The 16,433-nt window shown below is 32.0% G+C and overlaps 1 protein-coding gene across 4 annotated transcripts; it reads left to right on the top strand.

Moving 5' to 3' along the window:
* The first annotated feature begins 368 nt into the window (after nucleotides 1-368).
* On the top strand, nucleotides 369-8,145 carry LOC104114264 (citrate synthase, mitochondrial). 4 transcript variants are annotated; one of them, XM_009624654.4, is made up of 20 exons: nucleotides 369-524; nucleotides 842-916; nucleotides 1,013-1,075; nucleotides 2,015-2,056; nucleotides 2,396-2,461; nucleotides 2,547-2,612; nucleotides 2,725-2,838; nucleotides 3,224-3,287; nucleotides 3,488-3,570; nucleotides 4,240-4,289; nucleotides 4,366-4,443; nucleotides 4,638-4,766; nucleotides 4,901-4,943; nucleotides 5,134-5,220; nucleotides 6,130-6,231; nucleotides 6,779-6,886; nucleotides 6,971-7,021; nucleotides 7,513-7,586; nucleotides 7,674-7,725; nucleotides 7,826-8,145. In XM_009624654.4, the coding sequence occupies exons 2-20, from the start codon at nucleotides 866-868 to the stop codon at nucleotides 7,913-7,915; spliced, it is 1,413 nt and encodes a 470-aa protein (XP_009622949.1). In that variant the 5' UTR covers nucleotides 369-524; nucleotides 842-865; the 3' UTR covers nucleotides 7,916-8,145. The 4 variants fall into 4 exon arrangements, with proteins under 4 accessions (XP_009622949.1, XP_009622950.1, XP_070032267.1 ...); XM_009624655.4 differs by having other exon boundaries at nucleotides 444-517; XM_070176166.1 differs by lacking the exon at nucleotides 369-524 and adding an exon at nucleotides 572-631.
* The last annotated feature ends 8,288 nt before the right edge of the window (nucleotides 8,146-16,433 follow it).

Genomic DNA, 16,433 nt, shown 5'->3' with positions numbered 1-16,433 from the left:
ACAAACTGCTATTTTGTAAAAATACCTTTTCAAAATAGGCAGTTTTTAAAAGCTTAGTCAAACGGACTCTAAATATTCTTAAATAAGCTGCTTGATATATAAAATTCCAATGACAAATTTGTAGACACAAAACAATCTTATTGTTGCTTTTGATTAGCTTTTATTAAAAAAATTTGTAGCTTGTGCTCCAAGCTTTCATTTTATTTCGTTACTACTACCTTTATATGCTTTAATTTTGATTTTAAGAAAATACTAAAATGATTGTTCTCTTCAGCTTATTATTATTTGCCTAGTGTGGATCTTCAGCTCAGTATTATTTGCCTTTTCAAGCCTTCAATATTTAAAGTCAAAGCCTACCACGGTTGAATATTCTTTTCTCTTTCTTTTTTAGCAAACAAAATAAAAATAAAGAACCTTTCGCCAACCATACAGCACTCCACTTTTCTAGCAGCAAAGTTCTTTTTCCTTCCACCTCCCACCTTGAGATCTATTCTAGTAGTAGTTTCTCTCTCTCTAGGTAAAAGGTAAGCCTCCCTTTTCTTAATCTTCATTTCCAGAATCTGTTATTCAATGATTGTGATGGTTTTATCAGTGATTTAATCTGCTTTCACGTTCTTATTTGAATTCATTGGTGATTAATTTTCGACCTTCGGCTGAATTTCTATGGAACAATTTCTTTTCTGTGTCCTCGTTTTGGAAATGCAAGTGCGTGGAATTTTCATATGATATTTGAAATTGGCGATTTTGTTGCGTTTTACTCTTTTCTTTTTGGTGATAAATAATTAGGAATTGTGGTCATAATATGGCTTTTTTAAAAGCATTAATCAAACTTTATTTGCAGTTAATTAGTTGATTTTTGCGAGCCATGGTGTTCTATCGCGGCGTTTCTCTGCTGTCAAAGCTGCGTTCTCGAGCGGTAAGTTCAGTTAATGATTTTAATTTACCTTTTTAATTCCTTTTACTGAAGTGCGTATATTCCTGACTTAATATCCAATTAATTATTGAATTATAGGTCCAACAGACAAGTCTTAGCAATTCTGTGCGCTGGCTTCAAGTCCAAACCTCTTCTGGTCTTGTAAGTTCTAACGTCTCTCTGTCGATATATGCATCTCCTTGTATACACATATTTCTGCGTGATTAATAAGCTTGGGGATCAACCAATCATTTGCCTGCACTTCAATCCGTGGCTAGCTGGCATCGGCTATATATAAGTTTTCATAATTAAATAAAACATAACCAATCATTGTTGTGTTAGGGCATCTTCATATCCAAAAGACATTATTAGTTAACATTTGTGTGAATATTTAATGTACATACTTGGAATTGAGGACATTGAGAGGGAACCAGAGAAAATTAAGTAGAATAGTTGTCACTTGTAATAGGAGATGGTGGGAGAATGGTTTGGGAAAAACTGAGATTGCCATTTCAGGTGATGCCTTATGGTAAATGTTGAGCTGTCTATTGCAGGTGCATCATCTTTCATTTCCTTTTCCTTTCTGTTCTTGATGTTAAATTACATACACAATGGATTTTAAGAATTAGTGTCATAATATCTGAAGAAAATATATCGATCAATTAATCTGAAGGAAATATATCATAAGCTTATATCTCTATGTGCATTACTGTTACTATATATTGTGCTATCAGATCGCTAGTATTTATTGTTATGCCACAGAGGAGAAATAGACGAGAAAGGAGAGTCTTTAGTGTTTAAAACCTGGGCTAATAGCCATTGTATGGTTGATTGCTTACCTTCTTTCTTTTCAACTTTGATTTGTAATGTCCAGTAAATTTCCGCCTGAACCTCTGCTGCCATTGTTTGCTATTTTGTCTTTCCACAAGAGGAAAAATTAATGAGGCAGAAGAGTATATAAATGATATCTAATTTGAAGTACTGTGGTGAACTTGAAATGATAAATGCAAAATGTTTACCCTTCATCTTTTAATTACTTCTTCTTGCACTTGGTTCTTAATGTCTACATAATGATCATATTACTAAATTTATTTGACATAGGATCTGCGTTCTGAGCTGCAAGAATTGATTCCAGAACAACAGGTATATCTAGATTCATTTTCTTTTAGTTACCTTTGATTGCAGAGTTTAAGTTTCATATATACTGAGGCACTATTTGCTTCACATTTTTTTATGAAATTCATTTATTGGTTATGTTTTTTCTCAATTATATGGGACAATGTTTTCTCTATAACATGTTCTTTCTCTCTTTGACCAATGAAAATTACTTTACATAGAGAAAAAGAAGTGGTCATGCTTTATGCACTAATAGGGGCTTTCATAAAGTTGTGAGGTCTATAATGTGATATATGTATATGATATATCCATGTTTATGATTTCCTGATTCTCTAATTCTTGTAATTATGTTCGTTTTCATTACAGGATCGCCTGAAGAAGCTCAAGTCAGAACATGGAAAGGTTCAATTGGGAAACATCACAGTTGATATGGTAAATAGCTGTTTAAGTTAATTATAAGTTTGTAATAAAATAAATGATATAAATCTGAAATGACATTTGTTGTTCAATTTGATAGGTTCTTGGTGGAATGAGAGGAATGACAGGATTACTGTGGGAAACCTCATTACTTGACCCCGATGAGGTTACATTCTACCTAATATTTATCCGATGGTGAATGCAAGTAAATCGCAAAAACATATTGATTTCGGTTGATTGCTGCTGCCCCACTCATTACCTTTGCTCTATTCTCTCAGGGAATTCGCTTCCGGGGCTTGTCTATACCTGAATGCCAAAAGGTATTACCCACAGCAAAGCCTGGGGGAGAGCCCTTGCCTGAAGGTCTTCTCTGGCTTCTTTTAACAGGAAAGGTGAGCTCTTAAGTGCTTAATTTATCATATCACCAGTGGAATTTGAAATAGAATTCACTATAACTGCTTCAATATGGCTTTTATTGTCACTGAGTTCGAGTATGAATTGGTAAGGGCAGTTCAAAGATTCTCTGTTGAAGGGCTCTTAAGCCCTGGGTTTGGATTTGATGCCCTTTTTCTGCTGGTAGATAGATTTCTTTTCTCGTTTATACAATCCGGACCTTCTCTAAGCACAGGATACTGCAAGTAGTGTGCACAACTGAATGTGATTCGTCCTAGAGAAATTGTTATATGTGGCCTTGGGGTGGTTATAAATGCTTGGATTTTCTATAAAATTGCTTAGATTTCAAGACTATACTTATTTCTCTTTCTTACTCTTGGGAAGGTGCCATCAAAAGAGCAAGTGGATTCATTGTCTCAGGAATTGCGAAGTCGTGCTACTGTCCCCGGTACTTTAGCTTGTCTATTGTATTTTTCCTGTTCATCTTTATTGAAAGCTGTTGCTGTTAGTTTGTGGGCTTCTACAATATAGTTATAAATCCTTAAATTTGAACCTTTTTATTATCAATCAGTTGCATAATATTCATTCATCAGCACCACTTGATGTTTTTGTTTTTCTGAAGTTGTATCAGTAACTTTATTGCTGCAGATCATGTATACAAAACTATTGATGCCTTACCAGTCACAGCTCACCCAATGACTCAGTTTACTACTGGAGTCATGGCTCTTCAGGTGAAATTTGAACCATTTTATTCTCTTTGTTTCCGCTTTTAGTAATTTCCTAATTATCATGTATGCACATAGATCCTTTGATTTGAGTCTGACGTTGCTGATACCAATTATTTCGTTACTTGTCTGTAATTTGTTGATATCATGCATGCGCACTGATCCTGATTTGATTTGAGCTTGACGTTGTTGATCTTCAGAACAGACTATTTGGGTGCTTCTCAGCCAGATACTGTGATATAGGGAGTGTGAAGTTGGTTAACCTCCTGTTCAAATATTTATAAGAAAAACTTTAACTTGATACCTGCGCTGATTGGTTCTGTGAACTTGGAATCCGTAAAGACTCTTCATCTGTTCTTAAGTTCTCGTTGACTTGTCGTGTAATCAAGGACAGCCTGTCCTTTCTTCCTTTGGTATTCTTCCACCTGTGAAGAGCGAAGGATTTATCTTTCTTCTACTTTATGTTAAGTGTATAAAAGATACGTAGCATCATGAAGCAGCTCTGAGTCGTGGAAATTCATATTCTACTGTCCTTATTGTTTGTGGATCTTTGAATACCTTGGAATTAAAAGATGAAAGAAGGAACCTCATCTGTGATTAACTCGTGAAATTGGTGGTTTCATTTGTTGCAGTCTTATTAGGAGATTTCAACCCTCATTTCTGTTCTCTCTGCAGGTTCAAAGTGAATTTCAGAAGGCATATGAGAAAGGGATTCACAAATCAAAGTGAGCCTTGTCAAAGCCATCTCTTGAATCTGGTTATTCGTTTTCCATGAAAACACTAACACTATTGTATCTTTAGGTTATGGGAACCGACATATGAGGATTCCATGAGTTTGATTGCTCAAGTTCCACTTGTTGCTGCTTATGTTTATCGCAGGTCAGATTATTGTATGGCAACCAGTTTTCATTTTTCTATTCTCTTTTGTCCCTCATTTGTGTTGCACTTAGGAGATGGCTTTATAATCTGTTTTCTCTCAGCTTAATAGCTCTTGGTTCTGAGGTTTTAATGTTTACATGAAAAGTTAGCCTGTGAAATTATGTGTAAACTGACCCTTTGTTTACACTGTGAAGGATGTACAAGAACGGCAACACTATACCTAAGGATGAATCACTGGATTATGGAGCAAATTTCGCTCACATGCTTGGTTTCAGTAGCTCTGACATGCATGAACTTATGAGGCTCTATGTCACGATACACAGGTTAATCACCACCTTCATGATCACTACTTTATGATGCTTGCATAAGAGTATTTAAAGTCTATCCTGGGAATCAGGATTTCTGGTTGCGTCTATGTCTATGTATCAGTTGGCACTGATTTCATTTTGTGTTGCAGTGATCATGAAGGTGGTAACGTCAGTGCTCACACAGGCCACTTGGTACGTACTTCATTCTGTGTTTATGGACAAACTAACTGTTTACTAGTGGTTTAAGTCTTGACATGGGATTTTTTGTCAAATGGGATTATGCATATACAATAGCTTAAGCCTCGTTATGAAGCAATGAGGTTTCATAAGTCAGCATTCTTTTATCAAGTTTTTCAGTAGCACTAATTGCACTTAAATTCAGGTTGCTAGTGCTTTGTCAGACCCTTACCTCTCCTTCGCTGCTGCTTTGAATGGTTTAGCTGGACCACTTCATGGTTTAGCCAATCAGGTGCTTTGTCTGCTTTATAACTGTTGTTTCTTTCTATACTGCTGTGAATGCACACTAGGTTTTTCTTTGGCTGAAATTTGCTATGGCTATTGCCATATGCGTATCTAATATTTATCCCCATTGCTCAACAAAATGAAGTGGCGTGTGGTTTAACAACAACAACAACTACTACGCCTTAGTCCCAAACAAAGTTGGGGGCAGCGATATGAATCCTCACTTCTTTCTTTAAGCTCAACTCATATCATCATCAATTGCCAAAATAAAATAATAGTAGTGAAAATAAGTTAAATATATATATAGATAATAGTAATAATAATTAGAAAAATAGTAATATTTAAAGCCTATTCCTAACTAGTAAGTGGTGTGTGGTTTAAGATGGAAAAATGACGATAAAGTCCAATGAGGAGGAAAACAAAGATTCTAGTTACTAGATGAATATGCTCTTTTCTCTAACTGATAGTCTTCACAACTGGCATGCAATGGTTGGTGCTACACTGTATGTCTCAATTTATATTTTTCAAACTATAATATTAACAGAAAAGCCAAAATAGACTCTATAATTGATGGACTGGTCTCTGGTTATCTGGCCAGCTGTTCAGTAAATTTCTTCACTCGTCCAAATAAATTCCAACTGTTCATCATATTGTCCCATATTTAATAAGTATGCTTTATTATCCCCTCCCATTTAAAGACTCTGTTTTTTTAACTATGTTACTCAATCACTTAAAAATTTCACTATCTCCAGATGGTATGCCTTTTTGTCTAGTAATATTAAATTCAGAGAATTCCAGTAAGCAGCGGTTTCCTTAGCTATGTTTTTATAGTGTATGTGATTTATTTTACCTGCATTCTGCATCTGTTGGATGATTACAATCTTGATTCAGCTGCCACTTTCTGCTTTGCCATCAGGAAGTTTTGCTATGGATCAAATCTGTTGTAGAGGAGTGTGGGGAGAACATTTCCAAAGAGCAGTTGAATGACTACGTCTGGAAAACATTGAAAAGTGGCAAGGTAGTATATGAACCTCTCTGCATGATACTACTACAGACTGAGCTAGTTTTATTTTTCAACTCACTGATTGGAGCTCGCCTTAGATGAAAAGTTTGACCGCCTTCACATGTTATTGAGGTTCAAAAAAGTTAATTCTCCCTTCAGCATATTTTTTTATGTCATACAGTATTCGAAAATATCAAAATGTTTATCATATTCTATTTGTCTCATTGACTGCTCTTCTAATCATGGTTACTGAACTTTACTTCTCAAACGAGATTTCGTAGTTGGCCTTGTCCCAAACAAAACTTTCCTTTTAGCTTTTATTCATCGGATCTTTAATGTGTTCAGCTTTCAAAAGGTGTTCTCTCACTCTCTCTCTCTCTATATATATATATACATAGGTATGTGCGTGGATGGGTGGGCTCTCTCTCTCTCTCTCTCTCTCTCTCTTTCTCCCTTGTTTTATTGAAAGGGTTGGGATGTTGGTTAGGTAGATGACGGCAAACTTTATAGTCCTGAACCCATATTGTTGAGTTTGACATGCTCTATCATTCTCAAATTGCAGGTTGTCCCTGGTTTCGGACATGGAGTTCTGCGCAAGACTGATCCAAGATACACATGCCAGAGAGAGTTCGCTTTGAAGCATTTGCCTGAAGATCCACTGTTTCAACTGGTTAGTACTTAGAAACCTGAAGCTGTAAATTAATGAATTGCTCTTCAATTCAATGTGTTTGATCTTCCCATTGCGTTCTTGCAGGTTGCAAAACTCTACGAAGTTGTTCCTCCAATCCTTACAGAACTTGGCAAAGTAAATCTTTATTCAACATAGTTTACTGAAATTGCGTCAGCCTGTATTGTGTTTAGCATGATTTTTCAAACGTCACCTTTCTTTGTTTTTTTTATGGGTTCGGGGAAAGGGGAGAGCATTCAAGTTTTAGTAATAATGCAAAATCATCAGTAAGATGATTGACGTAAAATTTTGGAAGAACTTAAACTATGGACTAATTTTTTGGAAGAATTTAAATGTTCAGGTGGTTAGGTAATTATCACTTTTTACGCATATTTGAAAATGGGATTGAGTGAGGTATCAGGACGTTTATCCAGTGTATGTAAGAATTTCCCCTCATCTTAGTAGTCATTGTGATTCATTTAGAATCACTGTATCTTCTGTTGGATTTTTCCTCCGCCTTCCTGTATAGCTGCTGTCTTCTTTCTTTGATGCTCTTTTCTCAGTTACTGTAGATATGTCATTTCATAGGCAGAATGCTTTTGTTTATTGACTGGGGATTTCTTTTGCAGGTTAAAAACCCTTGGCCAAATGTTGATGCCCACAGTGGTGTGTTGTTGAACTATTATGGTTTAACTGAAGCAAGGTATTACAGATTCATATTGCTCTCATAATTTAGTGGATGTAAGCGGCTCTGAAAACTGATGTCTTATTCCTTTCATTTTTTGTACAGATATTATACGGTCCTCTTTGGTGTATCAAGAGCTCTTGGCATTTGCTCTCAGGTACTTTCCACAGCAGTTACTTTTTTTTTCTGGGTGCCTTCTCTAGTCCTCTGTTGACTTCCCTTGAAATTCTACTGATACTTCTTCTGGATCTTTATAGCTAATTTGGGATCGAGCTCTTGGATTACCACTAGAGAGGCCAAAGAGTGTCACAATGGAGTGGCTTGAAAACCATTGCAAGAAAGCATGAATTTTGAAATCTCTGCGAGCATAAAACACAACGTAAAATCTTTATGAATAATTGCTTCACAAAGCAGTTTTTTCTTGGGGCCAAGATATGTCGCAATTTAGGGGTGTTCATCGATTGGCCTAGTACAGTTTTGAAAGATTTTGGTTGTGTATTTTCAGTTTTCGGTTTTAAAAATATTATGTCAATACCTTACCGAAATAAATTCAGCGTGATTCGATTTTTTACTTTCAGTTTCGTTTTTTGCGATTCCATAACTTTGGTATTACTCTTTAAAATATGTTTCGCATTACTTTTTGTGCACATAGACAAAGGGCTTTTGTTTATAAGTTTATTAATTGATCTGTAACCAAATAAAGAGAACAAAAATCTACTAGTCTGCAAACTAGTGTATACTCTTATTTTTTTCTTTTTCTCCAATCACAAATCAAATTTTCTATGATGTATCCTGTAGGCTGTAAACGATAAGACTTGAGATTTAGGAGGTAGAATTGCAATAACAAATGACGAATAATTAAGATAATCCATAAATGTGGAATAAAAAATGAGCACAAATATCCTCCTTTTAAATAGTTTTGATGTTCAAGTAAAGAACATGTAGTAACCCCCCCCCCCCCCCCCCCCCCCAAAAAAAAAAATATATATATATATATATATATATATATATATATATATATATATCATAAGTTTTCCGCTTCAATTAAATGCCATATCCTAGCAATAAGCGAGGGAACAGCCTTAGCTAATTTTGAACACTCCTGACCGTTGGAGTACCCTTAACGTTATATCAACAACAAAAAAAGTATTCCATTCAATCTAAATTTATGTGACACTCTTTCCTTTTTACTCAATCCCAAAAAAATATTTTTTTAATATTTAATAATAATTCAACTTTAAAATTTCATTTTTACCCTTAATAAGATCATTTTTTGCCACACAAATTTCTATGATTTATTTTAAATCACAAATTTCAAAAGTCTTTCTTTATTTCTTAAACTTTGTACCCAGTCGAACACCTTCACATAAATTGGGACTAAGAAAGTAAACATTTAAGCTACACGCACAACATGATTTTTTTTGGCGAAGGGTGACCATAGCTCCGCCACTTATTCTTTGACCAGGACTAACAATGTCCATGAATGGAAAAAGTCTCGAGTTTAAACTTATTACTTATCTGAGACAATTCAGTTAACGTTGGAGGTTCTCGACGAGACTGACTCAAGCCTAAGGGTACTAAAGCAATTGTTTTAAAGCTAAAAAATAATCTCAAAGGTCATGGTTTTAACTCTTTATCAAACAGGCTCGCAACACATGAAATATGTAATTATCACTAGTCAAATGCCAAAAAGGTTTTTGCAAAAAGGACTTTGCTTAAAAAGATCGCCTTTATTAACAATATGGAATATCTTCCACGACTTCTTTTGGTTTAACTTAATTAATTATACACCCATTTTGGGTTAACCTACTATAGCTTACGTATTACTAATTCAACTAAAGAATATGCAATTTATTATAGTCAATTACATGCTGTTAACTTTAATTTTAGGTAACATGATAATATAAAAGTGTGTCATGTTGGTATAAAAGTTAAACTAATTAACTTTCTTTATCGCAAAACCAGATTATAGGATAAAACAAGTTCCTTTGACAAGAATATATATCTGTCTTTATTGCAATTATGAAAAGGGGATACAATTATTCTGCTTTAAGCATATGCATGGATCCACAAACACGTACTTTTGAGAATTAATTCCATATCAAGGCCCTCTAACGCAGTCCTCCTAAATGATCTTTCTTGTTTGTTGGGGGAAGTATCGTGCATTAGATTGATCTTTTCCATAGTTAACAGGTTTTATTTTTCTGAATGAAACTCCGCATAAGGTACAAATATTTTAGCCACTACGCTTCATTATGTGTTTTTCCTTTTCAAACTGGAAACTGAAAAAAAGAAGAGCAGTTATGATTTACGAATAATTTTAATTTTAAGCGTGCGCACAGACAGAGAAATAGCCAAAAAGAATATATACCATGTGAATAGCAAATAAAGTACGTTTTTTACGAAAGCACTTTTGTCATAATCATCTTGTTAATAACATAATTATTAATCGTGAGGTCTGTTTTGTCAAGTTCATTAGCTTTTTTACCACGTCAGCTCATATCATATCTCTTACTTAGTAGTGACAGCGCAAAATACTACTAAAAGGATTTCTAGTTTCTGAATCAAACTTCAAAAGTATGAAACACCGAAATCCATTTAATCTTTAAACTATAGCTACTTTTTTCCGTATCCGCCCAAAAATTGCCGCAATCTAAACTTAGCTATTGCGAAATGCGAATCCAACGCGATGACCTCTCATTGTGTTCTTTTTGCAGATTCCCCAAAACGACTTATCGGCCATCAACATAAAGTTTCCGATCAATAGATTTTGTCCATTTTATTCTATTTTTATCCAGAGGAAAGACTTTAGTACAATTTTACTTGCAAGACTGAAATCAAAATTTTAACAAAAAAGGAAAGAACTGCTCCCCTCGCCTTGTGAGTCTTTAAAAACGCTTTTTTAATCGAGGACTATCGGAAATATCTTTACTAGTAAGATCTACATTTATACTACTCTTCTTAAATCTCATCTATGAGAATACATTGAATATGTTATTATTGTTGTACAGTGTCGAAACCCTCTTTTAGAGTTGAGGTATTGAATTTTTTTAAACATATTGTGTGGACTACATATTTTGTTCCTTTTCCGATCCCTTTTCCAAAAGATTCCTTCATTGACATTTAATGATGAAATTACCTGGTACGTTCTATGAAATTATTCCAGATAAAGAATTTCATTTATACACATCTAATTGGCGCAGCAAGAATCAAATAGTCATGGTTAAAAGTGACACATTTGTAGTATTTAAAAGGGGTTAATAAATTGACAAACGGCATCTACTTTAACAAATACAAAATACTTGCTAGAATGACTCATACCTAAAAGAGTGTTGGCCAATATACTATAACTTAACCTACCTCGTTAGATAGGTCCAAAAGAAAAAGAGAAGTGGTCAAAGACGAGTTTGGCTCAAAACTTTTTAACTTTTTTTTGTTGGTAAATTACAAATTTTCCTCAAATTCCTTAACTATAATAACTGACACAATTTTATTGCTGTGCTTTATTACGAATTATAAAATTATGCCCTTATTTTCATATATATTAGAAATATGGCAACTTCCAAAGTTTGACTGGCCATATTTAGGGGTGTACAAATCGAACCGGAAAATCGCACCAAACCGAAAAGTCAAACCAAACCGATTAAAAAATCGATTACGTTTGGTTTGATTTGGTTTGGTATTGAGTAAAAAAATCCGAATCAAACCGATATATAAGTATATAATTTTTCTATATATTTTTAAGACATTTCATAGAATTTTCTTTAAAAAATGTCTAGGAATATATGTGATTCTCTTATGGGATATAATATTTAGTTAAATATGAAGTGTTCTATTTTTATTAACTTTAAATAATGGGTTGTATGATCACTTTCTTATCAAGTGTTAGTGAAATGCGTCAATCTCTTTGTTTTTCCATATTCATATGTCAAGATCTATTAAATTCTTATATCTTTTTTGAATTTGAAGTGGTATTTTAATAATTTAAAATTAAATAGAACGTATCATTATATAGGTGTCACACACCCAAAATGAGATGGGACGTGATTGGCACTCAACCTACCACTCGTTGAGTAAACCCTGTACTATTTGTATCAAATTTCAAGTTCAATATCAAAGAATCTAACGTGCTTAAATATTAATTCTAATCAAGTTGCAATTCTTACCAAATCATGAGCCTCTAGAATCTGAAAAATAAAATTTAAAATACATAGCCTACGAGGGCATCCCCAAAAATAAAGTAAACGTAAAGAAAAAAAAAAGATATAAATAATAGTCTGAAAAAGGTTCGCTACCGCTAGGGTGAATCAACAGAGTCTGTAAACTGAATCTAGAATATTTTCTCTAGCCACGTGCCTCGTTACCTGCGTCCTCAATACCCGCCACACGACGTAGCAGATCCAAACGGGCTAAGTACCACCAAAGGATACATAGTAAGTCTCATAGGCTACCTCCTAAAAAGGCGGAGCGAGACCTTCTGAAAAATATAAGAAAGAAAAAGGATATACGGAAAATCATATAAATCATATAAAATTTTACAACTAAGTAATAATTTGAAAACTGAAACTGTAAGCTAAACTGTAAGCTGAAACTGAAACTTAACGTAGAAATTGAGCCCATAATTGATATCTGAAATAGAAACCGAGTTATATATATTTTAAGACGTAACTTTGCAAAGTTAGTTGTTACGCATAATGGATCTGCGTACGTAAGCATCTGGGAACACGTATGGAGGAGTGTCAGCCTATCTATCCAACAAACAGTTGGCACCTGCGAGCGTGGGGTTGGTAACCTTGACATCATGGCACTCACGCCGGGGGAGGTTGGCCACTTCTCCCTACTGAATAAGAACATCACAAATAAAGGCGCATAACAATTGGTAATACACATAAGCATGTATTCATGTAACATATAATGTCGTACTAAATAATAATAAGTGAACTGAGTATTGAATCACTAGAAGAGATTACTTAGCTTTATCTAACATATGGAGCACAAGAGTTATAATGGAATTTCCTACTAGGAAAGTAAGCCTCAACTCACCTCAAATCTTAGCTTCACCTCGTCCTTTCAAACTCCGCGGGAGTTCAATAACTCACGATCTACAAATATTTTGGCTAGGATCATCAGGACATACTTAACAAGTTCAATTCACCACCAATTGAACTAATTTCTAAATCATGAATTACTCAATATAATCAACACTTAATGTGAAAAAAATATGTATTTCTCTGTCAAGCGTACTGCTACCATATCCTTGACCACTTGGTATATGGAAAGAAAGAAACATATTTTAGTATCAAAAATATTACATGTCCATACTTAAATAACCCCATCCAAAACCTAAGACCCTAATAATAATCTAAATACTCTAGCAACGTTCAAATCTGATCCTCACTTTACCCTTAAAGCTTTGTCCATTACTAGATAAAAATAATTTCTCCATTATTTTAATATTTCTAATCATGTTCCCAATCTAAAAATTTTTTTTTTGCAGCAACTCAAATGGGTTTAGAATTTATCAAATTACTTTCAATTTACTTCTTGTCATCATTCTAAAGAATTTGATATCCATATCAATCCTAATGTAATCCAAGGCATACTACAGGGATAAGATTATATATCTACATACCTGATTGTTGGTTGAATTACACAAGGAAATTTTCAAGCTTTCTAGTTCTCTGCTCACACCAATTATGTATCCTCAAACTCCTCAAACAATAATGACCCAAGCAACAGATCAAAAATTGTTCTTCCGCAACTTCTTTTTCTTAATTTGACTCCAGAGCTAAAAAGGTTTTAAAGTAGCTTCTCCTTAAGCCATTCTAAGGTTCTACAAAGTAGGGAAAGACTAAGAAGTAGGGCTGACCCACTTATTTTCTCCTTTATCTAAAGTGTTTTTTCTTCTTCCGTAAGTCATGCTAAGACATTGTAAAGCAAGAACACTAAGAAGTGGGGTTGGCCCACTTACTTCCTCCTTTAATCAAAAGTTTGGTTATTCGATCCATAATATCTATTTCCATACTTAAGATTAAGTTAGTCCAAAAAAAATAACGGGGTATTACAATAGGTATCATATAGATTTTTATATTTAATTATTAAATTCAGTTAACTTTGAAAGTGTACATCAACGAAAAATTATTGTCAAACGACTGAAAATATAACTATCATATGTTAATAAGAAAATTCTCCCATAAGAATATGTTAATAGATTATATGTTTGTCATTTTTTTCTATTTTTACTAAACATATGTATTTGCTTATAAAAAATTTAACAAAGTAAAATTGAAATAATATTCATTTAATAAAAAAAACCCCGAAAAACCCGACAAAACCGAACCAATCCAAACCGATATAGTTGGTTTGGTTAGGTTTTAATAAAAACCGAACCAACCCGGTCCATGTATACCCCTAGCCATATTGATGGGCTAGTAGGATAGTGATTGTATTTAAGTTTTACAATATCCTAATTTTTCTCCGTGCATATTATCATCGTTCCATCTCTTTCTTTAATTATATACTAGTGTTAGAACCCGCGCGATGCGCGGATAATTTAACAGAATATTAATCTTATAAAGTTATGGTCTAATATATTAAATTATTTTAATAAATATTAGTTATTATTTTATTATTTCATGTAGTGTACAAAAATATAACAAAATCTATACAAAACAAAAGAATACATATTAAATAGTAATCAAATAAATTATTTGTTCCTTATTACTCTTTATTATTATTAAATTAACAAGTACTTAGTACTATACATTGACTAATATGACTTTTTATTAACATGTCAATTATTTTTATATTTTGAAATTACTTCTCTTTTTTATAATATAGATATATATATTTATTACTCTGAAAATATATTTTTTAAAAACTTATTATGTTATACTGTTCAAAATTCTTCAATTGACTAAATTTATCAATAATTTTATTGAGTGTTATTTATTTATTATTTATTATTCATTATTTATTAATTAAATCTATAAATATCATAAAACTGTCTTTATCCCTTACTTTTCGTATCTTTTCTACTGTAATATTTGATTAGTTTTCTTATTTTGAAATTTACTAAAAATTTAAATAATGTAATTTTTTTACTAAATTATAATTTTAAATTCATCAAAAGTATAAATATATAAGCCTTTTTATTATTTTTATGAAAAAAACTACCAACATGTATAATTATTTATATATATATATATATATATATATATATATATATATATATATATATATATATATATATATATAGAGAGAGAGAGAGAGAGAGAGAGAGAGAGAGAGAGAGAGAGAGAGAGACTACTATATTAGGAAAAAACTACTCCCCAATTTAAATTGAAAGTTTTTTTTATTTCTTTATTTTCGTTTTAATTATTTTAAAATAATTTTAAAACTCCAAGTTAAAACTATTCCCCAATTTGAATTGGCATTTTTTTAAAAATTTGTATAACTTCAACTTGAAACTACTCCCCAATTTGAATGGGTAATTATTTTTTGATTTTTTTTACTGTAGCTAATTATAAGATATCTATATTTTTAATACAAATAGTGTAACCAATTAATTTAAAATTTAAAAATTCAAAAGTTTTTTTTAGTTAGAAATGTAGTTTATTTTGTCTTAAAACTTCAACTTGAAACTACTCCCCAATTTGAATTGACAATTTTATTTTATTTTTAATTTCGTTTTTTATTGTAAAATAATTTTAAAACTCCAACTTGAAACTACTTCCTAATTTGAATGGGTAGTTTTTTTAATATGTATTTTTTCCTCTTTTTGTTACATCTAAATATTTTTTTTTATAAATAATTTTAAAACTCTAACTTGAAGCTACTCCCCAATTTAAATGGTATTTATTATATAATTATATATATAATAAAATAGATATTTATATAGACTACTATATTAGGAAGAAACTACTCCCCAATTTGAATTGAAAGTTTTGTATTTCTTTACTTTCGTTTTTTATGTTAAAATAATTTTAAAACTCCACCTTGAAACTACTCCCCAATTTGAGTTGGTAGTTTTATATATATATATATATATATATATATATATATATATATATATATATATATATATATATATATATATATGTGTGTGTGTGTGTGTGTGTGTGTGTGTGTGTGGAAGAAACTACTCCCCAATTTGAATTGAAAGTTTTTTTTTAATTTTTTTTTATTTTCGTTTTTTATTTTAAAATAAATTTAAAACTACCCCCACGTGAATGGGTAGGTTTTTTAATTATATATTTCGTTTTTTTAATTATAGCTAATTTGTTTTTGTTTTTTTATTTTAAAACTTCAACTTGAAACTACTCCCCAATTTGAATGGAAATTTTATTATATATATATATATATATATTTTCGTTTTTTTATTATAGCTAATTATAAGATCTCTATATTTATTAATTCAAATAGAGTAACCAACCAATTAATTCAAAATTTAAAATTCAAAAAGTTTTTTAGTTAGAAAGGTAGTTTGTTTTGTCCTAATACCACTTGGCTTTTTGTGGTTATGCCACTTGTCTTAATATTGTGCTTTTGCCTCTCCTTTTATATATATATATATATATATATATATATATATATATATATATATATATATATATATATATATATATATTGATATGTTAAATTATCGTTGTTTCTTTTTAGTATAATCCTTTGCATCTGTAAGTGATTTGGAAATAAATAATATTTGAAATATACACTCCTTTTTAAAAAGTCTCTAGTTATCTAATTTTCTTTTGTAATAAAAAAAAAAAGAGGAACTGGGAGTCTGGGACCGGACCCTTCCTAGGAAATTTATGAGCAAGTGGGATTCTGTTCCCGGATCCCTCCTTTTCTAGAAAAAATAAT

This window comes from Nicotiana tomentosiformis, chromosome 1 (genome assembly GCF_000390325.3).
Source record: "Nicotiana tomentosiformis chromosome 1, ASM39032v3, whole genome shotgun sequence".
NCBI classification, from domain to species: domain Eukaryota; kingdom Viridiplantae; phylum Streptophyta; class Magnoliopsida; order Solanales; family Solanaceae; genus Nicotiana; species Nicotiana tomentosiformis.
Note: the sequence above shows the minus strand (reverse complement) of the source record. Positions and strands in the feature narration are given on the sequence as shown.

Excerpts from the sequence above, each read along its gene's own strand:
- LOC104114264 (XM_009624654.4), top strand. The coding sequence starts at position 866 with ATGGTGTTCTATCGCGGCGTTTCTCTGCTGTCAAAGCTGCGTTCTCGA. Across the intron at positions 4,444-4,637 it reads GCTGCTTATGTTTATCGCAG|GATGTACAAGAACGGCAACA; the intron begins GTCAGATTATTG and ends TACACTGTGAAG. Across the intron at positions 7,587-7,673 it reads TATGGTTTAACTGAAGCAAG|ATATTATACGGTCCTCTTTG; the intron begins GTATTACAGATT and ends TTTTTTGTACAG.